The 21,914-nt window shown below is 38.0% G+C and overlaps 1 protein-coding gene across 2 annotated transcripts; it reads left to right on the top strand.

Annotated features, from left to right (window-relative positions):
- The first annotated feature begins 2,797 nt into the window (after nucleotides 1-2,797).
- On the top strand, nucleotides 2,798-11,500 carry LOC120724354 (sterile alpha motif domain-containing protein 3-like). Of its 2 annotated transcripts, none has more exons than XM_040016521.1 (10): nucleotides 2,798-2,942; nucleotides 3,965-4,049; nucleotides 6,725-6,839; nucleotides 7,174-7,362; nucleotides 7,447-7,534; nucleotides 8,430-8,591; nucleotides 8,703-8,912; nucleotides 9,380-9,545; nucleotides 10,394-10,473; nucleotides 10,622-11,500. In XM_040016521.1, the coding sequence occupies exons 2-10, from the start codon at nucleotides 3,968-3,970 to the stop codon at nucleotides 10,922-10,924; spliced, it is 1,395 nt and encodes a 464-aa protein (XP_039872455.1). In that variant the 5' UTR covers nucleotides 2,798-2,942; nucleotides 3,965-3,967; the 3' UTR covers nucleotides 10,925-11,500. The 2 variants fall into 2 exon arrangements, with proteins under 2 accessions (XP_039872455.1, XP_039872456.1); XM_040016522.1 differs by having other exon boundaries at nucleotides 3,965-6,504.
- The last annotated feature ends 10,414 nt before the right edge of the window (nucleotides 11,501-21,914 follow it).

The following is a 21,914-nucleotide window of genomic DNA, read 5'->3' as shown; positions in this document are numbered from 1 at the left end:
AATCCTCTGCTGTATCATCCATGTGCTCTCTGGCAAACTTCAGACGGGCCTGGACATGCACTGGCTTCAGCAGCGGAACACGTCTGGCACTGCGGGATTTGATTCCCTGCCGTTGTAGTGTGTTACTGATGGTGACCTTTGTTACTTTGGTCCCAGCTCTCTGCAGGTCATTCACCAGGTCCCCCCGTGTGGTTCTGGGATCTTTGCTCACCGTTCTCATGATCATTTTGACCCCACGGGATGAGATCTTGCGTGGAGCCCCAGATCGAGGGAGATTATCAGTGGTCTTGTATGTCTTCCATTTTCTGATGATTGCTGCCACACACTCAGAAAAATTAGGGTTCTTAAATGGTTCTTCTGATGTCTCTATGGTTCTTTAAAGAACCATCATACGTCAAAGAACCTTTTTATTTTGAAGATGGTTCTTTAGCTATTACAAATGGTTCTTTAAAGAACAAAAGGTTCTTCATCCTTAGAAATCTGAGTTTGTTGGTGTAAAATGGCATAAATAATATTCACTTTAATGAGGGTGTGAATTATACTGTGTGTTTTGTTTGTGTGCGGGGGGGAGGGGCTGCAGATGGTGGGATACTGAATATTCAAATTAAAGTTAGAAACACTTGCTTAAAAATATTCTGGTGGCAGGGGTAGGGGCCAAAGCCTAAAGACCCCCAGCTACCACCCTGCAAACCCACTGATCAAAAATAATGTGGTAACAGAATATATAATTTATTATTAAGACGTTTATGAATATGGTGAATTTATAAATTAACAATCCATCCGGGGGATATTAGACAGATTCAGATACTGATCTATATCAGATCCCTCTCTCTCTCTCATATATATATATATATATATATATATATATATATATATATATATATATATATATATATATATTAGGGGTGCAACGATACACAAAATTCACGGTTCGGTTCGGTTCGATACTTTGGTGTCACGGTTCGATATTTTTTCGATACAAAAAAATGTTCATGCATTTTTAATTTGTCATTTATTAAAATTATAAATATATATTTTAACTCAAAAGTACAGTTTTTAAATTTAACCCTAACCCTTGTGCGTGTTTTTTATTTTGACAGCGAATGCGCACCTGCGGACCATTTATGTGTAGCCCTGGTTATTTAGCTCATCATATTGCAGCCACAGAAATTCTTTTGTCCATGAAACCATAAAGCTGCACTTTCTTTTTGCCTTATAGTCTGATTTGTCATAACTTCTCCGTTTTGTGGTAAGCTTTTCTTTGGCTGTCACTTCTTCACCCTGACCTGCCTTATTTGGCTCAGCAGAACTGAAATGCTTTTACACGCTCACTCACATAAGATCAGCGATTCTCTGCGCGATCAACCTCTCACATGTTTAAGCTGCGGGAGATTTCACTTGTCATGTTTGCATAGTAAGCTAACGATTAATAAGACGATGTCAGAGGAATTGGTGCACAAATTATCATCACTCACAGATCAGTGCTGTCGCTCTCTACACACAGTTCGCACGATTGCAAAGTGAAAGCAAAAAAACAAGCGCAAATTCAAACGCGACTTCAATGTGTCACATATTGACAGTGGCTCACCGATGCCAATGACATAATTACCCAGCTACATTTCTGAAAGAATGCAAAAGCATTGACATATATTTTTCCTACAATAGCCCGACGGGCAGGGAAGAGATAGATTTTGGTAGCCCGACTGAAAAAATCGCTAGCTCTGGGACGTCGGGCTAGCGATATTGCAAGCCCTGTATCTGATTGAGGAATCACTCATCTTTGGAAAAGAGAGTTTATTACAGAGAAATGTCTCTTTCCAAAATAAAAGCTATACTATCCGCTTCTTCTGGGCTATATTCTCAGCAGCATAAGGAGAATCATGTGCTAACAGCTGTCTAAATGACTCGGCTAAAGTTAGTAGCATGCTTGCTTTTTTTTGTCTGCTTCCACTTGTCTTTGCACTAGGATGATGTCGGCGTAAATGTGCAGTCATATTCGTTGTGTTCCCACTAGTGCTTTCAGGTTAATCTCGTTGAAATGACCTTAACGCCACAACACGGCAAATCTCCGTTAACGAGCTACCGCCGATCGCTCCGTGCATGGGGCTGGGCTAGACGGCAAACACTTTAACGAGCTAACTGCGCTAACACACTAGTTCACACCAATGTAATTGAGCATTGCATGGCACATCCAACATACTGTTTTACTTTAGTCCATGACTCGCTTACCTTCAGGGTCATACGTCACATGAAAACCAAAATAATTCCAAACGCCAGATCTGAATGAGGGTGGGGGAGGTGCCCTGCGCTCTTCCTTCTGACTATGCTGTCTGTGTTGAGCGCTCAGTGGATCTGCGCTCGGCAGTGCAGCCTAGGCGGAGTAGTCGAACACAGATTCACTGAGCGCTCAACACAGACAGCATCGTCAGAAGGAAAATTGATAAAATAAATTACAAATGTTGTATTGTTCGATACATATGCGTACCGAACCGAAAGCACTGTATCGAACGGTTCAATATCGATACGAATATCGTTGCACCCCTAATATATATATATATAGCATAATGATAATACTAGTTACTGTGAACTTTACAAACCACCCAGCAGTATGTAAAGTCAAATTATAAAATAATATAAATAAATAATAATTGCACATGTGATCTGAGTACTTGTTTATCACTGCGCAATTTATTATTATTTGTGTCAAGCCAAATAAATGACAGGGAGAGAGAGAGACAGGGAGAGAGAGAGAGAGACGTTAGAACACGTCGTACAACCAAAAGGGGGGGGGGGCAACTGTAGGGACGCGCATGCGCACACGGATCGCGCGAGCCTTGAACTTTCTAAGGGAAAAAACTTTCTCTCGGACGTTGCCAGTGGATAAAAGTCTTCAGTACCTGCTGGTCTTTAAATGATTTTGGATTCCTGGACTGTTGGAAAAGGTAAAACATTTTCATAAAACCTTTTTATTGTTTTGTTTTTGTTACTCGTCATTGTAGCTTGTTGTTAATGTTGTGCTAACAGTAATGGTTAGATACGTTAGCCTTTGACGTTACGCAGTTTAGTATCTGGTATATAGAACTGTTTTCCTAACAAAACCACTGTTACAATTAAGTGAAGGTGCTCCCAATTAATTTGGCCTCTAAAATATGTGGCTCTATTGCGTGCTGCGTACATAAACTAATGTCAGCTAGACAGATATTAAAATTAATAATATTGTTAAAGTCACCAAAATGGCGCCTGAAGCCTGTTGTGTGAGCTCTGTGTCTGGTCTAGAAACTCAGAAATTCAGTAGCCTGTACTTTGAATTGTGGAGTAGCTGTATAAAATACAGCAATGCATAAGTGTTTTGAATAAATAGAAATGTGACACATGAGAAGTTGTGTCTTTGACTGTTACTGTATAACTTATTTTCAGAGTAGTTGACAAATTATGCTCCAGTCATTTGATGTTACCAAGATAATGTCCGTTTTTAGTATAGTTAAATTTTTTTATGTACATTTCATTTATCCAACATCATATATTAGGCAAAAAAGAGGTCATTATACTAACAAGACCAGATAATCCAAAGCATAAAATAATCAATATTTATCTGAAGAAGGCTTAAAAGTTAGAATAAACGGTGGTATAGTGGTTAGCGCTGCTGCCTCACAGCTAGAAAGACTGTTCAATTCCCGGGGTCATCCGGGTACCTTTTTGTGTGGAGTTTGCATGTTCTCCCTGTTTCTGTGTGGGTTTCCACCCACAATCCAAACATTCATATCTGAATGACGACCCTGCCATGGACTGGCAACCTGTCCAGGGTCTACCCCACCTAAAAAAAACAGCTGGGATAGGCTCCAGCACCCCTCCGATCCTTATGATGATAAAGCGGCTTAGAAAATGAATGAACAAAAGATAAATAAATAAGTTTTTGATGTCACAGAATAAAACAATGTAATGGCCTTTTGTTTTGTTTTAGTAGATCATGGCTCAGCAGTGGACTGTTGGAGAAGTATCTCTTTGGCTTGGGGAAAATGAATTGGCAGATTATCAACAGGTCTTTGTAGGTGAGCATTTCCATGGATGTGCCATATCAGTGTCCACGATGCTCCACAAGAAAACCAACATATGAAAAACTGCTGAAACATCAACAGATATACCATGAAAGTGAATGTGGATTCTTCATTGTCTGCGGACTAGAAGACTGTCCCAGAAAGTTTTTGTCTGTGAAATCCTTGAAAAATCACATAAGGAAGAAACATAAATATCAGAAACAAGGATTAGAGTCGGCCCCAGACTGTGACCCTGTCATCCAGGAAACTGTTGAATTTCCCCAATCATCTGAACGAACTCTGAGTGAACTTATAGAGAACTTTACAGAGACTGTGAGAAAACAACTGGCATTGTTTTCCTTGAATCTTCAAGAGAAAAGTATTGTAAATAGAAAAGTTCAAACATTTGTTCTTAGTGAAGTAGAGTCACTTTTCAAGTATTTTATTGAAAACTATAGGGAGATATTTACTAAATGTTTGCAGACTCTTAATTTTGATATATCAAGTTTTCATTATATTGATGACAATAGTTTGGTAGAACATTGCTTCAGTGCAGTCAGCAACACATATCAACTAGACAGATACTGTGTTGAGAAATTAAACTTGATTGAACCTGTTGAATGTATCCTGGGGATAGATCCTTTTACTGGGAAACAGGACACTTTTCAGTATATTCCACTTCTAAAAGTCTTAGAATTAATATGTAATGATCCTAACATTTTAAGACAAATTTTTAGGCCAGAATCCCGTGCTCCTGAAACCTTAACAGATTTTAGTGATGGGAAAATTTACAAAGAAAGTGATTTTTTTTTTTAACACAGACAACCCACATTTGAGAATTCAGTTGTACAGTGATGAATTTGAAGTTGCTAATCCATTAGGAATCAAAGAAACGTCTACATAAAGTGTCTGCATTTTATTTTACTTTGGGAAATATTCCACCAAAAGACAGATCTGTTTTAAGACATATTCATCTGTTGATACTTGTCAAACATAGATTGGTGAAAACATATGGATTTGAGAAAATATTAGAACCATTAATTTGTGACCTACAGGTTTTGCAAGAACGTGGATTACCATTAAAATTTGAAGACAGACAGTACTGCATCAAAGGTGGTCTGGCCACAATATCTGCAGACAACCTAACCTCTCACACACTTGCAGGTTTTAGCTGCTCATTCAGTAATGGTAGAATATGCAGGTTTTGTATGTGTCATTACAAGGACCTGTCTAGGATCATTAGTGAGGGAGATTGTGTTCTTAGGACAAAGACTGTTCATGCATACCATCTGCAATGTGTTGAAGATGACCCCCACTGTAGGTCAGTGTATGGTGTAACTGGCCCATGTGCCTTCAACAAGCTGTCATATTTTGATACCACAAATGCATTCCCACCTGATGTAATGCATGATTTTCTTGAGGGGGTCATTCCTCTTGTTTTGAAGTCTGTTTTAAAAGCCTTGCACGAGGACAAAACCGTTACTATCCAAGAGGTGAATGACAGCATAAGGACTTTTAGTTTTGGACAGAATGACTGCACCTCCAAACCTGCTCTAATACCTGAGAAGGTAGCACTGGATGGAAATATCTCTGGAACTGCTGTTGAGAAATGGACATTATTTAGGACTCTGCCTTTCCTCATAGGCTCCAGGATTGAAAAGGGTAACAAGTTTTGGCAGCTTTATCTTTTGGTTCGAGAAATAGGAGAGATTATTCTTGCTCCAACCATCAGCACTGACTGGATTAGTAATCTACATGAACTGATCACTTACTTTTTGACAGATTTCAACAATCTGTTTCCTGGTGTGTTTACACCCAAGCTGCATTTTCTGCTACATTATCCTCGGCTCATCCTTGATTATGGGTCACTCCGCTCTCATTGGTGCATGAGGTTTGAAGCCAGACATCAATATTTCAAGACGGTAGCAAGAATCACCAATAACTATATTAATATTTGTCAGACTTTGGCAAAGAGGAATCAGCTTCGTCAATGCTGGGAGTGGCAGCCTGAACGGATCATCAGGAGCGATCATACACAAGCAGCAGTTAATAACTTATCACTTCAAGAACTTCCAGTGAACTTGCAGATTTGTTTGCAAAACTTGGAGACAGCTGTTACTGTGGATGAGAAACTCTGGACAAGTAAATGCATCATTTTAAACTCTGTAAAATATGCAGTTGGAGATTTCTTCATTTTGGAACTTGTGCATGCAGAGCAAATTCCACTGTTTGTGAAAATAGTCCTGATTGTGTATATCAGGGCCAACTGGTTTCTTGTTGGAAAACTTTTCACAACACTGGAGTTTATAAGACACCTTCAATCATACCACATCAGAGAGACTGATGATATGCTGATATTCAAGCCTGGGGATGAGGTAGACTTTCATGCTTTGGACGCATACAGATGTGATGGTCAAGACTTCATTACACTGATCCACCGACCTTTTAAGGCAGTCCATACCAAAGTTAGGTAAGATACATCCTAAACCATGACTTTTTAGTTAGGAGTTGTCAACCACTGTTAAAATGATTTTAACCACTTTTTGGCTATTCCACAGGTCTGTCATCATCTATAGTCACTAATGAACTCATAGCTGTCTTTTTAGTAATGTTTTATAATATTTTTATTCTCTATCTTCGACATGCTCATTTCTGTTTTGATTGTGTCTTATTGTTTTTCTGTGCCACAGACAATGAAATCGATGGATCGACACTTCTGCAGATGACTGAAAGAATGAGTGAGCGTCTTTTTCCAAAAGTGAAAGACCAAGTGAAATTTTTGTCTGCTGTAGAGAAGCTGAAAGAGTGAGTCTTAAGTTGACTGGTTGATTCACTGAATTGTACATTCATACTATCCAGTGTTTCCCCTCCCCTAGGTTTACGGTGTTGGAGGGTGGGGGACAAGGGGTTGACGCAAGCCCTGTTCTGTTTCTCCAGCGTTGATGTGCATCACACACCCATTTACTTTCAAATTGAAATGTCACAGCCACTCTTACTCTCTGTTATGATTCTGTTTCTGTAGTTCAGCAGCTGTTATTGTACGTTTTAAATATGCTGATATTCCTGATGCAGGACACAAGGACACGCATATTCATGTCTTGTAACAAACTCTAAACATACTTCTTACTTCTTCTTGCAGTGGAAGGCAACACAAAGAAAAGCATACTGTGTCAGCACTCCAACCTATGTTTAACTGCAAAGTGCAGTTTCCTCCAGCTGTGCTCACTGCGTTGACCAATAAAGATGCAGCACTAAAGTCACCCACCAAGAACAGACTCAAAAACATGCTTATTCAAGCACTGTTTGACCACTTGAGTAATGAGACAATGTAAGTCTATATATAATTAAGATTTGATTCATTTAAAATACAGTATGTACATCAGAATTTAAGTTCATCATTCAAAATTTGCAGGTATCCCTCTCATGTGCAGTATGTAGAGCTTCTGAGGACTGTCCTTCTGAGTTTTCCTTTTTTGAAGGAGAGTTATGGCTCTGGATATGTAAGTATTCCTGAAAAGCAAACATTGATACAATTGTCCAACAAATTGTCTTTGAATTGCCCAATTATTGGCTAACGAGTGTAACATGCTAACATTTTCATTGTTACATATTCAGAGGTTATCTGTTCCCTTGTGGCCACTACAATACAAGTATTAGTATTGTGATTTTTGAGGCAGATCTCGTGCAGTATGGTCAAACAATAAATAAAATATCAATTGCTCTTTTAAATTAATGTTTCATTTCTCTGTGAATTCTCAAGTGAATGGTGTGAAATTCAGCATTATATTAGCTCTGTTTGCCTTTGTATCAGGATAGTGTAGTTTTTGTATTTAAAAAATTAAATTTGAAAATAGGGCAGGGATAGCTCAGTAGGTAGTGTGGTTATCCCATGATCGGAAGGTCGGGGGTTTGAATCAACTGAACGGCTACCCTGAGGTACCGTTGAGCAAGGTACCGTCCCTACACACTGCTCCCCGGGCGCCTGATTAGTGGCTGCCCACTGCTTCACTGAGTGAATGGGTTAAATGCAAAGAGAGAAATTTCCCTGTGGGGATCAATAAAGTATACATTATTATTAAAAGGTAGAGGTATTAACATATAGACTGAAAGATCACGATGAGTATGCTTGTAGGACATAATGCCATTAATACTTTATCTACTTTATCTAGTGTATTTAGCCAATCTAAAGTGCTCCAAACCTTTATATCATGTGTTCGATCAACTCCTAAGAGTTAAAGAAGAGATCTGTAAATAGGAACTAATTAGGTTATGACATGATTACAGCAAACCTACCAGCTTTATGTCACTCAAAGTTGTCTGGTAAATGTCTTGTATAAAGGGAGGACCTAGTTGCACCTATTTATGAATAATTAGTTACATTTTTATCGTTTGTACGATGCTCTGCATGAGTCTCTCAGGAACAAGTTTAAAAAGGAAAGAAGACCACTAGTAGACGTAGAGGAAATTGAAAAAATGAGACACAAATACTCAGTTCCAAATTCAGGAAGAAAAAGATCATCAGATATCCAGCCCTGTATCCTTTTGAAAAAAACCAAGGCAAGTTAAATATGCTCAATGTTTGTTTGCCATTTTAAATTGTACATAAAAGTTAAAAGTATTGTTTGTTTGTTTTTCCTCTCAATATTTGCTAAACTTTTTAATAACCAGGATATCAATCCTCTTGACGATGGGGAGGATGAAAGGAGCACCGACCAACATGTATCAGTGATTAAGCAAGAGTGCCAAAAAACTAGGCCAAATGTGGATGTCATTCGAACGCACCTCAGGAAAATACAGAAGTACAGAACACACTACATTCTTCAGCATACTACTGAAGAGGTTCTACGAGAATTCCCATGTCTCACTATCCCTGTTGTGGTGAGTGTTTTATCAAAAACTGCAGCAAAAAACAACAATAACAATAGTGCACAGCAAAAACACGAATATGTACTGATGTGCTGCACATTTATACAGACTTCTAATAATCACGTACCTACAGGACAGGCAAAGTGACTGAATCAGCAGATTTCATGAGTAATAAAAGTACACTAATAGAACACTAACAGAAATTGCCACATTGACTATGTCTTTCTCTTTGGTTTTATTTTCATGCTACAGGATAATTTTGGACTAATCTGATGCCAATGATAGTTTTTTGGGAAGAATAGTCTAAACATCCCTTTTGCACAGCAATGTGTACTTGAGAATTAAAGTAAACAAATGCAAAATTATAATTTCTTCTCTAATGATAATTTATGTGTGAAATAATGATTGTTCTGGTTTGCTATATAATGGTATATATTATGGTACAAAGCTAATATGTATATGTTTATCCTTTATTTTAGCTTCTTGAAGAGGCTTCCATGTTACTTAAAACTGATGTGGACAAAAAAGTAATCCGAGGATTCAGTATGTTGGCAGCGAAGCTTGTGTCAATAGCCCCAAACAGCAACCTTAAAAGCCTCTGCTTAAAATCTGTTGATGAGAGCCAGACAGACACTGAAAGAAAAGGTGAGGGCACTTGGCAATAATGAGCAAAAACATTTTTAACTCCTATCTCAGATACCACTTTTTAAGGTTTCACATACAGCACATTAGTAAACACAGTGTCCCTTACAACAGCGGTCCCCAACCCCCAGGCCTCGGACCGGTACCGGTCTGTGAGTCGTTTGGTACCGGGCCGCGAGAGTTGAGGCTCAGGTGTGAAATGTATAGTTTTTCAGGGTTTTTATCGGTTTTCAGCGTTATTTTGTTATCGTTTTTATCATTTACTCGGTTTTCCTGGGTCTTTTCACGTGTGTTATGAATAAATTTTCTTTTTTTCGGTATCGGTACTAGTTTTATTTTGTTGTATTTATCTGCGACACCTTAAAGGCCGGTCCATGGAAAATATTGTCAGGCATAAACCGGTCCGTGGCGCAAAAAAGGTTGGGGACCACTGCCTTACAATATCCACAGACTGACATTTCTCCTGTCTCGTCTCTGCAATGATGTACTTTAAGATTTAACTGATATACCCTCGATGCTATATGTATCTCTATGAAGATTTTCAGTCATTCACACAATGTTTATCCCAAAAAATGTTGAATGGCAGCTAGACTTGCTCTGCAAGTTCTTTAGGACTCAAATTATTTAAAGCTAGCAACTTACAGAACTGAACAACATTTTGGGGGTTTTGTATAAATGCTTAACATTTACACTGAATTACACTGAAAAGTTAATTAGGTATACATTTACTGCACTAATGCTTATGTTCTGCAAGACATTCAACTCCTGATGAAGGCACTCATATGGCCTTTACTGCTTTGTATTAACAAAATTGGCCAGAAAATATTTACATATTTCTCTTTATTTTTCAGGTCAGATGGTTAACACAGCTGTTCTTCTTCTGCCATCTATTTTCAAAGAAAATGCTTCTCATCTCTTCGTCATAAATAAGGTAAATTTATATATTTTTTGGTATGGTGAGGGGGGGGTCTTGAACAAATCCAGTATTTTACAGGAGTTTTATACTTTTATTGGGACAGCTGTTGTTTATACTTATTTAAACTATACTCCTCATTTCAAGAATTTAATTTCTGTTTCAGGATCCACACAGCCCGATACCTACAATCGTACTCAGCAGCAGTGACGGCAAGCCCTTGAGTGATTCAACTGAGGTCAATGTCCAGATGGACGGACAAAAAATGATTCTGGACAGTGGGGAAATGGACATTTCATTGGCGATGGGTATTGTCTTCTCCCTGTACCATGTCTACAATGTTGCCTATCCAAGTGAACTAAAAAAGACATTTTGCTTTTTGGAGGCATTTGTTCTCAACTTGGGAACTCTGACTACACCTGTACCAGTAGCTGTGCAAAGAGTGGCAAACGCATTAAATATCTCCTAGATTGCCAGCATAGTGCAGGTGAGAGACTGAAATTGTCCCAATGTGGACTAACAAAGGACCATGACTCCCACATTAAACTTAACTTACATAACTTAAGGCTGCAGTTCATCGATAATTTAAATAAAAAGATTGTTCTTGAAATAGTTTTACTGAAAATGCAAACATGCTGATGAAAATGTGTTGTTTAATTGTCTGTTATGAAAGTATTGCTATTTCTAATGTAAAAATTGTTGTTTTATCTATAGTATAATATTTATATGTATTTATAGTAAAGATATTTAATTATTACTGTTTAAATGACTTATGCTATTATTAGTAGTGGTGTTGTGCTTAGCATTAAAATGCCTTTTTGTCTTTTTCTGTAATACAAAGTGCCAATAAACCATTAATATATGTCTATGTGCTTGTATTTATTTTACCCTACTCTAGTTAATTCAATTTAAGATGCATTTTATTTTGAAAGATTTAAAATGGTTCTTTAAAGAACCACTCAGAAAAGGGTTCTTTAAGATGGGTCTTTAAAGAACCATCTGAAAGACCTTTTTAAAAATAGTTCTTCAAAGAACCATTTTCAAAAAAGGTTCTTTGAAAAACCTTTAAAGGTGCCCCAAAGAACCATTTCTTGATGGTTCTTTGGGGCACCTTTAAAGGTTCTTCAATGAACCACTGAAAGAAATGGTTCTTCAAAGAACCATTGTTTGAAAGGTTCTTTGTGGCACCAAAAAAGGTTCTTCTATGGCATCAGTCTAAAGAACCACTTTTGGTTCCAGTTGGCACCTTTATTTTTCTGAGTGCAGTTGATTTTTTCACACCAAGCTGCTTGCCTATTGTAGATTCACTCTTCCCAGTCTGGTGCAGGTCTACAATACTTTTCCTGGTGTCCTTCGAAAGCTCTTTGGTCTTGGCCATGGCGGAGTTTGGAGTCTGACTGTTTGAGGCTGTGGACAGGTGTCTTTTATACAGATGATGAGTTCAAACAGGTGCCATTCATACAGGTAAACGAGTGGGGGACAGAAAAGCTTCTTACAGAAGACGTTACAGGTCTGTGAGAGCCAGCGATTTTCCTTGTTTGAGGTGACCAAATACTTATTTTCCACCCTAATTTACGAATAAATTCTTTACAAATCCTACCATGTGAATTCATGGATTTTTTTTTCACATTCTGTCTCTCACAGTTGAAGTGTACCTCTGGTGCAAATTACTGACCTCTGTCATCATTTTAAGTGGGGGAACTTGCACAATCGGTGGCTGACTAAATACTTTTTTGCCCCACTGTATATTTCCTCCTATTTCCTTTTTGAATTTCCATCACTTACTCTTTGCCTTGCCACATGTTTGATTTGTTGAAGATTTTCCACTGGATGCCCCCCCTGATGCAACCCTCCCCATTTATCCAGGCACTAGAAGTGCGCTGGCATGTTGCTTTCCTGTGGCGGGTTAATGCAGAGACTTGCTGTGCTTCCTTATCTTGTGAATTTACATTGGATAAAAGGGAATATAAAGCATTGTATGAGATTAATAAAACTTCAAATCAGAAGTGGGGATATCTTATGTATCATATATATTCATCTCTTCTCTGTGATATTAAGTGTATACCATAAAAACATTTTTTGTACTGCTGACTTGAATCTCTTGACAAATTGTTCCTGTGAAAGGCCAAACCTGGTCTCATCATTATTTCTCAATCTATGCATTGCAAAAATGCTTTGGTGCAGAAATGCTTTGCAATTCCATGAAATGAACAGGAAATAGGGTAACATAGGTTGTTGACTTTTCCACAAAGTTTGTTTTTGAGTTGATTTACTGATATTTTGTCTTTCTTTACATCTCAAATCCTCACATTTTAGCAGAGGCGTCCTCACAGCAGGAGGACTTCTTTAAACCTTTCTGTAACAGAACAGTCTTACTGACCCACAGGCCAGCTCGTCTATTCTCAGGCTGGGGACACACCATAAGATTATCAGGCCATTTTATATCCTGACATTTGGAAGGAAAATGGTGATCTGAGGTTTGGCTGGGGTCGATCGTCTGAGAAGATTATCTGATGTCGATATGTGACGTGTTTACAGATTGAACTTATTTGAAGATTTCAGCTTTTATATCTGTGTAGACCCAGAGACACAACATGATGTCAGTGGCCAGTTCAGTCAGGTGAATCTGAAATTTGGGTTTTTTATTAGGAGTTAGTCTGAAGCTCTTAAATTTAAGCCTGTAAGTGTTGCACTCCTGAAAATAGGGGAGAAAGAATCACGAGAGTAATATTCAGTTGCTTCACTCATGCAGTCATTTAATGCAGTGAAGAGGGAGCACCAAAGGATGGAGCCACCACCAATGGATCCCAGGAAAGGCTTACTAGCTGACTGGTAATGTACAGATGCACACATTAATGCAACATGAAAATAATTTGAAACTATTCTCACCGTACTTACATTGTTTTTAGACTTTTGTCAACTAATATGAAGTAATATAATTTCCACTCCCAAAGTTTTTAATAGCCTGCATGTTAGTGGCCAATATATAAGTGCAATCCACCAAAAACAGGAACGGTTTTATAGGCAGAGGCCACTGAGGCCTTTTTCCTCTTCATCTTTGCTGACTGTTTTTTTCACTAGTTTTGTGTTTGGCTGGAGTCAGTCACAGCTGGTAGCATGAGGTGATATCTGAACCTTACAGAGGTTGCACTTATAGTCCAGCTCCTTCAAACACCATCTCAATAGCAAAGAGGAGACAGGCAGTTATTCTAAGAGAGCTGACAGTGCTGTAGAAGGTCCTTGTGATTGAGCTTCAGGCTGGACATTCTCCTTCAGGATTCCCTAGCAGAGAGCAAAAAATCACGGTTCCATTATTAAGCCATGAAGCTCCTGAAGCAGAAAATCACCCATCACACTGCCTCTGCCACTACCAATGCTGTTTTTCTAAAATGCTGTGTTGGCTTTCGTCCAGATGTTAACGGGACACAGACCTTCCAAAAAGTTCAGCTTCTGTCTCAAACGTTTTGGGGTTCATCAAGCAGGCCAGGTGTTGGGATTTTCAAATTAATAAATTATATCATCATTTAAAGATTATTTAAATGGTTATCCTAGTCATATACTTTCTCAAGAAGCTAATTAAACCTTGGTTTAAGTTGGCCACCTGAAGAACATGTTCTAGTCATCTTTTCGGAGACCGTGAGTTAAATTAAATTAAATTAAATTAAATTAAATTAAATTAAATTAAATGACAACGATCCTTATAATCCCACCACTGCAGTCCCTGCTTGCTGCTATATGAAAGATGTGGAACTGCCATAAACTAGAGCCTCCAAGGGGGCCCAAACCCTGTAAACTCTGTTAAATTAAAACCCATCACATTATGTTTCATGACTTTTCTTAAATTTGGCTTTTCATTAAATATAGAATTTTGAGTTTTGTGTGATTCAAAGTAAAAAAAAAAAAAGACTTCTTGTACCACTTGAACCGCCAAGGGCATAATTTTGTTTCCATAGAAATTAAAAAAATATGCAGTAAAAATTAAATAAAAATTAAATAAATTAATAAAAATGAATTATATATATATATATTATATATATATATAAATAAATATATAATAATATATAAGTTATTGTAGCAAAAGATGCATAATTACTGTGGGGCTCTGAGATTTTAAGCATGTGGAGGCAAGTTGCTGGCTGCTCTGAGCAGCAGGAGAGCCGTAGCTGAATTGAACTGCAGAGTGTGGAGAAGTAATCTGAGTAAATAAAGAAGGAAATTCAAAGCACAGCATTTAAATAAGTTTCAGACCTGAGCAAGAAGGCAGGAAGTGAGACTGGAGTGTGGATCCTGGATGCAATGCTGAAGGTGTGGGAGGCAGTCCTGGACACGATGATGAACTTTTACATTTATTATTTCAAATGTGTTTCTTATGTTTATGTCAAGCAACTTTAAGACGCTTGCAAATGGTCCAGAATGCTGCTGCTCGCCTGCTGACAGGGACACGCAAACGTGAGCACGTTAGCCCTGCTCTTGCCTCTTTACACTGGTTGCCTGAATTTTAGAATTCATTTCAAAATTTTATATTTGCTTTTAAAGTTTTAAATGGCTCCTTCTTACCTGTCAGACCTTCTGCACCGATACACTACACGAAGGTCTCAACTGACCAGTCGCTCCTTGCTGTCCCCATGTGAGACTGAAACAACCGGGGGACCGAGCTTTTGCTGTTGTGGCCCCCAAATTATGGAATAAACTGCCCCTGCGTATTAGGCTGACCCAACACTTGAAATGTTTAAATCACTTTTAAAAACGCACTTTTTTCAAAGGCTTTTAGGAGTAGCACCAGAGTCTGTTTGTAGTCAGTTTGTAGTCAGCTGTTGCTCTTAATCTTTTTTTAGTTTAGTTAATGTTATTTATTGCATATTTTATTGTCTATCTTACTCATGTTTTAATATTTAATATATATACTGATTTATTTTTATCATTTTCATTTATGTATTAATTTAAATTTATATTTATTTCTTTGTCTGCTTCGTGTATGGTTTTAAACTTTTATCTGTTTTATTATTGGAAAGCACTCTGGTCTACTTGTTGTTTTAAAGTGCTATAAATAAAGTTGGATTGGAAGATGTAACCAATTAACTGTTCAATCTGTTTCACGGTTATTTTGCACACTGATGCCACGTTACCGAACGTTCTTCTTTTTACTTTTTATAATGTGCTTCTTCTGTAATGAAACTATTTACATATATTAGCTATTATTGTTTATGCACTTTGTTTATAAGATTATGATTCATAATGAAATGATCTAAATCATTGTTAGAGCTGAAAAAAAACAAACTTAAATATAACCTAAAAATACTTGTTCCATCAAATTTTACTTAAAAACTAAAAAATGTAATGAAAATTACCAACCTAAAGAATCCAAGTCTAGCACAGATCCCTCTATCGTCCTAATTCTAAGCACTCACATGTGCTCATCTGTCTGTCATCCTGTCTTCCATCTAAGGTAACAGTATTTAAGTCAGACTATAGTTAGCTTTATGGTCCATTTCCCACTGGGAGAAAGTGTCACACTTGAAATGTCAGCTCAGTCTGACAGCTGTTTCATGCCTCGGTCTGTCTCGACATTTAAAATGAAATATGATTCATTTTAGCTCCGAAACTAAAGTGCCCTAAATGTCTCTGTTAAGTACAGTCAACTCTTTATCGAGGTATTGAGGACACTGTAGGATGGTGATGAGAGGAGGAGCCCAGTTGAAGTGTTTGTAACCCATATTTCCAAGTCAAGTATAGCTGTCACATGAATTAGCCGACCATTCTCTTCTCCCTGCCCTCCTGTCAGTCCTTTGTCCAGCCCTGTTGTATTAAAATCAAATATACATTATCATTAATAACCCTACCGCTATGACCTTTCATATAACTGCACTGATACCCTTTTCAAAAAAAAAATCATGCTTTGCTCCTCACTCTACATCCACTCTTTGATGTATTCATTGAGTGTAAATCAAATTTATGTCACTTCTAAACACCATTTTTAACCACATTTCTTAATCATCACTTACACTTTTCTAGTGATTCAAGCAGTTGTAGAGTGCAGGTTTTAATTCTGAGATGTAGAATATGTCATCAGATATTTAAATAAAATATTCACTGGATAAGAGCACGAGCCCTTTTGCAGTTGACAGCGTGAGCGAGGAAATTGAGTCGGACGGGTTATTGCTTTCTCTTTAAGGCGGGACTTGTAATCAGTGTCTGGGCCCATTAGGGTGAGCCGGTGATGAATCCCTGATCTTAAAGAGCTCAAAGATGGGTGGAGATGTTTTAGCGTCTGTTACAATGTTACGACGACATTCAAGTGTTGCATATTAAAGAAATTTAAGATGTTCACAAGTTGAATGAGATTCTGAAAGAGATTTATTTTTTCCCCGTTAGAGTAGATGTGCAAAATTTGGAGGTAAAAAACAAAAAGCGATGCAATGTGTTCTTTCAGGCTGCACATACAAGCAGCACCGTTGCCTCGCAGCATTAAGCTCCGGTTAGTGTTGGCCTTTCTTTGTGTATTCTGTATGTTCTCGCTGCACTCTGGGTACTCCAACCACCTCTCAAGACCCAAACACATGCATGTTAGATTATATGTGTTGTCCCTACAATAGGCTGGTGCACCAAATCATGCTGAAAATCAGCTACAACACTGACTATAACAATTAAAAGAGATCATTAAAAGTAAACAATCCTTCAAAGTGTTTTTGTACTATTAGAAAATGCAAGAAATATTTTATGTGCTAAAGTGAAAAAAGTTGAAAAGAAAAAGAAAAGATTTACTTTAAATGACTTTACAAACATTTTTTTTAAATATGTCAATGTGCCTGAAGAAGGAAGCAGTAACTACAACTATGAGAGGAGTGAAGAAGTGGAGGAAACACCAAAGAAAGCCCCCCAGACTGTAGCAAAATACAACTCTTGCATTATGTAGTTACACTCCGTGACTGCGAGCTGATAATTCTGACATGTTGCTCGGCAGTGCTTGAAATCTCCCGTCATTATTTGTACTCATATTCTCATTAGTCTTGCGTCAATTTAAATCATTGATAGGGCCGGCTACTTTACATAACTAAAAATTAGTAATAACAAGACTGCCACTGCTTTTTCTTAGAGGCAATTAGCCCTGCTGGGCCTGATTGGGCTTAGCTCCATGTTTTTGCTTTTGAATTTTGATGCAAATAAAGGAAACCCTTTAACCAAGATGTGGAGTGAGCCCTGAATCTTCATCAGAGCGGAGATCTGATCTGATAACTGATGACAAGTCAGAATTAAAGGAGGCATCTGCAGCTTCCCTGTGAGGCCGCTTTAACGGGCCGTGACAGGACGACAGCTCAAGAAGTGCTTTGTGACGGTGAAGGATTAAAAAAAAAAAAATGAAAGAAAGAAAGTGTTCTGCTTGGAATTTCAAAGAGATTATGGTGAATGTGTTTGATTACATTCCAGTTTTATTGCATTGAGAGAGAAATGATGAAGATGGCTGATGAAAACAGCAGACACACACACACAGGTATCATTGAATTTAGTTTCAGAATAGCAGTGAGGCAAAGTGAGTGGGCATATTCTGCATATTATACATTTAGGAGTGGATTACAGGTGTCTGACGTGTTTTCTTTTACACAGTTTATGTTTACCACCTGCCAAAGAAAAAAAGATGATCGAGCTCTGAGAAAGCACAGACGCTTCATGTCCTGAAATATATCTGCCATTTAGAGGTGGACTGTTGCTTCTCAATGCCACGGGCAACACATGCTTAGAAGTCAAAACAGTAGCACTGAAAGATTCAGGAAAGTGTTTGATGTGTTCACAGGATTCTTACGTTACCTTAGTGGGTTCCTAGTGGATCCAAAAGCCTTTTGTTTTTATATTAGTCGCAAAATTGTCTTTTCTCCCTCTTTGTGGAGCAGTTTTAGTCCATCTGCATCAACTTCTCTGTATTTTGGGCTTCTATCTAATTTATGGCACTAAAAATACCCACCAAACTCTATAGATTATCCATGAGGTTCAGGCTGGTTAATCAAGCTCACTATTAACATGGCCAGTGAGTCATTAATAGTAGTTTTGGTAAACAGGTACTAAAGGAAATCAGCATCTCCATGAAGGTTGTCACCAGATGGACGGTGCACTCGATCTCCTGGTTCCACAGGTTTTGGACTTGATGGAGCAGAGTGGACCAACCACCCACACCAGCAGAAGACATGGTGTCCCAAATCACCAGACGGCATAAACCTCAGGCTGTACTTTAAACATCTGGATTCTGCGCCTCTCCACTCTCCTCCAGACTGTCAGATATTGATTTTCAAATGAAATGCAAAGTGTAACAAACATTCCAACATTAGGCAAAAGTCTTTTTTGTGCTTTTTATCTGTGATTCGGGAGTGGTTTGATATTGGGAATATAACATTTGTAGCAGACTTCCTGTGCATGGTGGCTCTTTATCTACTGACACCAGTACCTCTGGTACACCTCTGCAAACAGCCCACCTTTCAGCAAAGACCGGTAGACTGGACAGTATATATGTTAAATTACATTTCTAGAAAACAAAGTCTCTGCTGTTCATTTCCAGCTTCTTGTGTTTTATATGTTCTTATACTGGGGTCTTATACTCTGCCTTGGTGGAGATCTCAGGTCTGAAACACGTTGTTTGAAGGTTACTTATTTTAAGACTATCCTCCTGTTATATGGTCCCAAATGGAAGTTATTTTGAACCGCTTTAACCTTTGTTCTGTAGCAGCAGGTGAAGTCTACTCATCTTACTCCCAAGAGAAATGAAAAATTAAAATGCACATATACATAGGCAGACTTCCAGCCACCCACTCACACAAGAAGAAAATCAACCACGTCTGCTTTACTCATAGCGACTCACCTACTTTTCACATCACGCATGAACAGCCACAAGCTCATATGCATCAAATCCACAAATCAACCAGAGCTTGTCTTAAAACATTTATGCAAATGCACACTGTATGTACAAACACTCGCCTTATTCCCATCTCTGACATTCCCATTCCAGATGCAGTTATTTCACAGCAAATAACTCATATTTTCAATCTATGTATAATTTTAATATCTACAGTTTGGAAAACTGCTCCTGTCGTTCTTCATCATAACAGTGGAGAAAGAAGCAATATAAATAACTTAAGCTTTAATTTGGAAATTTGTCTAGAGTCTTAGAGTCACTTGTGTTGACAGCTTTCTTCATTTAACAAACTTGGTTTTGAGTGCATCCCAGTACAGATATAGGCTCATGAATATAGTGTTTCTGCCTTAACTTTGGTTCTAAATGACGTCACTGGTCAAGTGGTGCAAAGATGTCCGTTAACATAGTGCAAGTTTTAATTAGTAAAGGCTTTTAATATTTTGGCACCGTTCTCAGAACTAAAATACTCCTACTAAATTAATTTGTCAGGTTAGATAAATTGCATTCAGCTTGAATACATGGGAGGAATTATGATGGGAGGAACTAAGCCTAAATCCAGTAGTCTAAGTCCAAACTTTACACCTGGTATAATGCAGTCAGATATGTACGTTCGCTTGGCAACCGTCAAACCAACACTTGTTTATCAGAAGGCCAGATGGAGAAGTGTAATTCGTCACTGCAGAGAACACATCTCTACTTGTCTTGAGTCCATTGGTGACCACTGCAGTGGCCTAGGTGATGTAAGGTTTGGAGCTGCTGGGCCATGGACGCCCTCTGAAGCTCTCCGTTCTTGAACTGATCTAAAGAACTGAAAGCTGAGAGTTGATGACCTCAGCATCAGCTGACCCTGCTCTGTGATTTTAGGTGGCCTATCACGTCACGAGTTGCTGTTATTCCCAATCAGTTCCACTTATACTACCATTAACAGTCACCTGTGGAATATTAAGCAGCACTTAGGTGTCATCCTGGTACCACGGAGGAATTCACTGAGCTCCCTCAGAGTGACCCGTGGAAGTGCTTGGAGCATCAGAACAATGATTTGGATGGGTGAATGAATACTTTTAGCAATATAGTGCAGATATATGAAACTCATATTAATCTGTTGCTCATCAGAAATTGTATGAAGGAAGAAAAACGTAACATAACATACAGGAAATAAAATACAAAGTGTGGCACAGTTTATGTTCAGGCAGGGGAAATTATCGTGATGCTAATAAGAGAATCAAATTGTGTCTTACAACAGTGGACTGGATAACGACAGACACTGCCAAACGAGTAATTCACTTATTGATTTGATTATTTTTGGTTCCTGTCCGTCTCCCTTGTTGACTTGTAGAGGGTTCGGTGTGTTAAGATTCATGGTGGTTTAATTTCAATACAACTCTGCATTTTCTTCTCAGCTTAAAGAAGAAAGTTTCCACATGTAAAAGAAAAGAAGTTGAAAACACAACATGGGAACTAAATATTTATACTGATACCCAACAGGTTGGTTTATTTCACCATTTACCGAAAACTTACAGCAAGTGATTGAGAGCTTAGGAGACTTAGGTGTAGAATAGCTGTGTGGAGTAAGTGTCCTACTGCGTTACTTTGATTGGATCAAATCAAAATATGGTTATTTTGTCATGTGATAGTAGTGCAGTCCAAATGAATGTGATAAAGAAGAAATGTTTCTAATGGCTAAGATTACAAAGTTTATTCAAACCAAACAACATAACCCCCAAACTGCATCTGTTTCCCAGTCTGGTATTCCCATTGAAACGAACACAAACACAAAAAGTACAAACGAAACTTTAGTTTCTCTGAAATGGATCTTTAAAACTGGGCTCTGGCATATTTTTAAGCCACCATGCCTGATGTTATATGTGCTCAGTTTTGTGATTCAGACTACATCCCCGACTCCAAAGCAGAATCCCTTTGAAATTTTCTTCAGCTGAATTCAGTAAATCACAGTTTAAACAATGAAAGAAAAAAAAAGGAAAGGTAGCTGTCGCAACCCCCGAATATGTATGCATTAAAAAAACAGGAGTTATTAAAAGAGATCAAATGGCAGCATTACAGTGACTTATGATAACAATGAAAAGAAAAACACAGTTTGGTATTTTTCTAAGGAGTACAAAAACTGTAAAACGCTTAGTTTCTAAAATGATAACAGTGATACAAACAAGCACATTGCTCATTCTTAAAGAACCGTTTGGCAGAACTTGACCTTGTAAAATATCAGAGTGCAGACGTAGTAGACAAATACAAGAAGCTGGGTTCCTGTCTAGATGCAGAGTTCATTATTTCACTAAATGTAATTTTATTGTTCAAAACACAAAAACAAACTTCAATGTTTTTTTTATACAAAGTAGTCAGGATAACTTCAGTATAAAGGCAATTTGTATGCAAAACACGAGTTTCTTTGTGAAAGAATGAAGCAGAGTTTTCTGCTCTGCCTGGAGTCAAAACTGTGTTTAGCTTTCTGGTATTTCTCTTGATTGTTTGACCGGCAGAATGATTTGTGGCTTTGATTGTCTTTTATTATAAATAATATGTCCTCATGCTTCTCCCTGATGTC

This window comes from Simochromis diagramma, unplaced genomic scaffold (assembly GCF_900408965.1).
Source record: "Simochromis diagramma unplaced genomic scaffold, fSimDia1.1 OVJJ01000685.1, whole genome shotgun sequence".
Lineage (NCBI taxonomy): Eukaryota > Metazoa > Chordata > Actinopteri > Cichliformes > Cichlidae > Simochromis > Simochromis diagramma.
Note: the sequence above shows the minus strand (reverse complement) of the source record. Positions and strands in the feature narration are given on the sequence as shown.

Coding starts and splice junctions, on each gene's coding strand:
- LOC120724354 (XM_040016521.1), top strand. CDS start 3,968: ATGGCTCAGCAGTGGACTGTTGGAGAAGTATCTCTTTGGCTTGGGGAA. Junction 4,050..6,724: donor TTATCAACAGGTCTTTGTAG/GTGAGCATTTCC, acceptor TCTGTGCCACAG/ACAATGAAATCGATGGATCG. Junction 7,363..7,446: donor CACTTGAGTAATGAGACAAT/GTAAGTCTATAT, acceptor CAAAATTTGCAG/GTATCCCTCTCATGTGCAGT.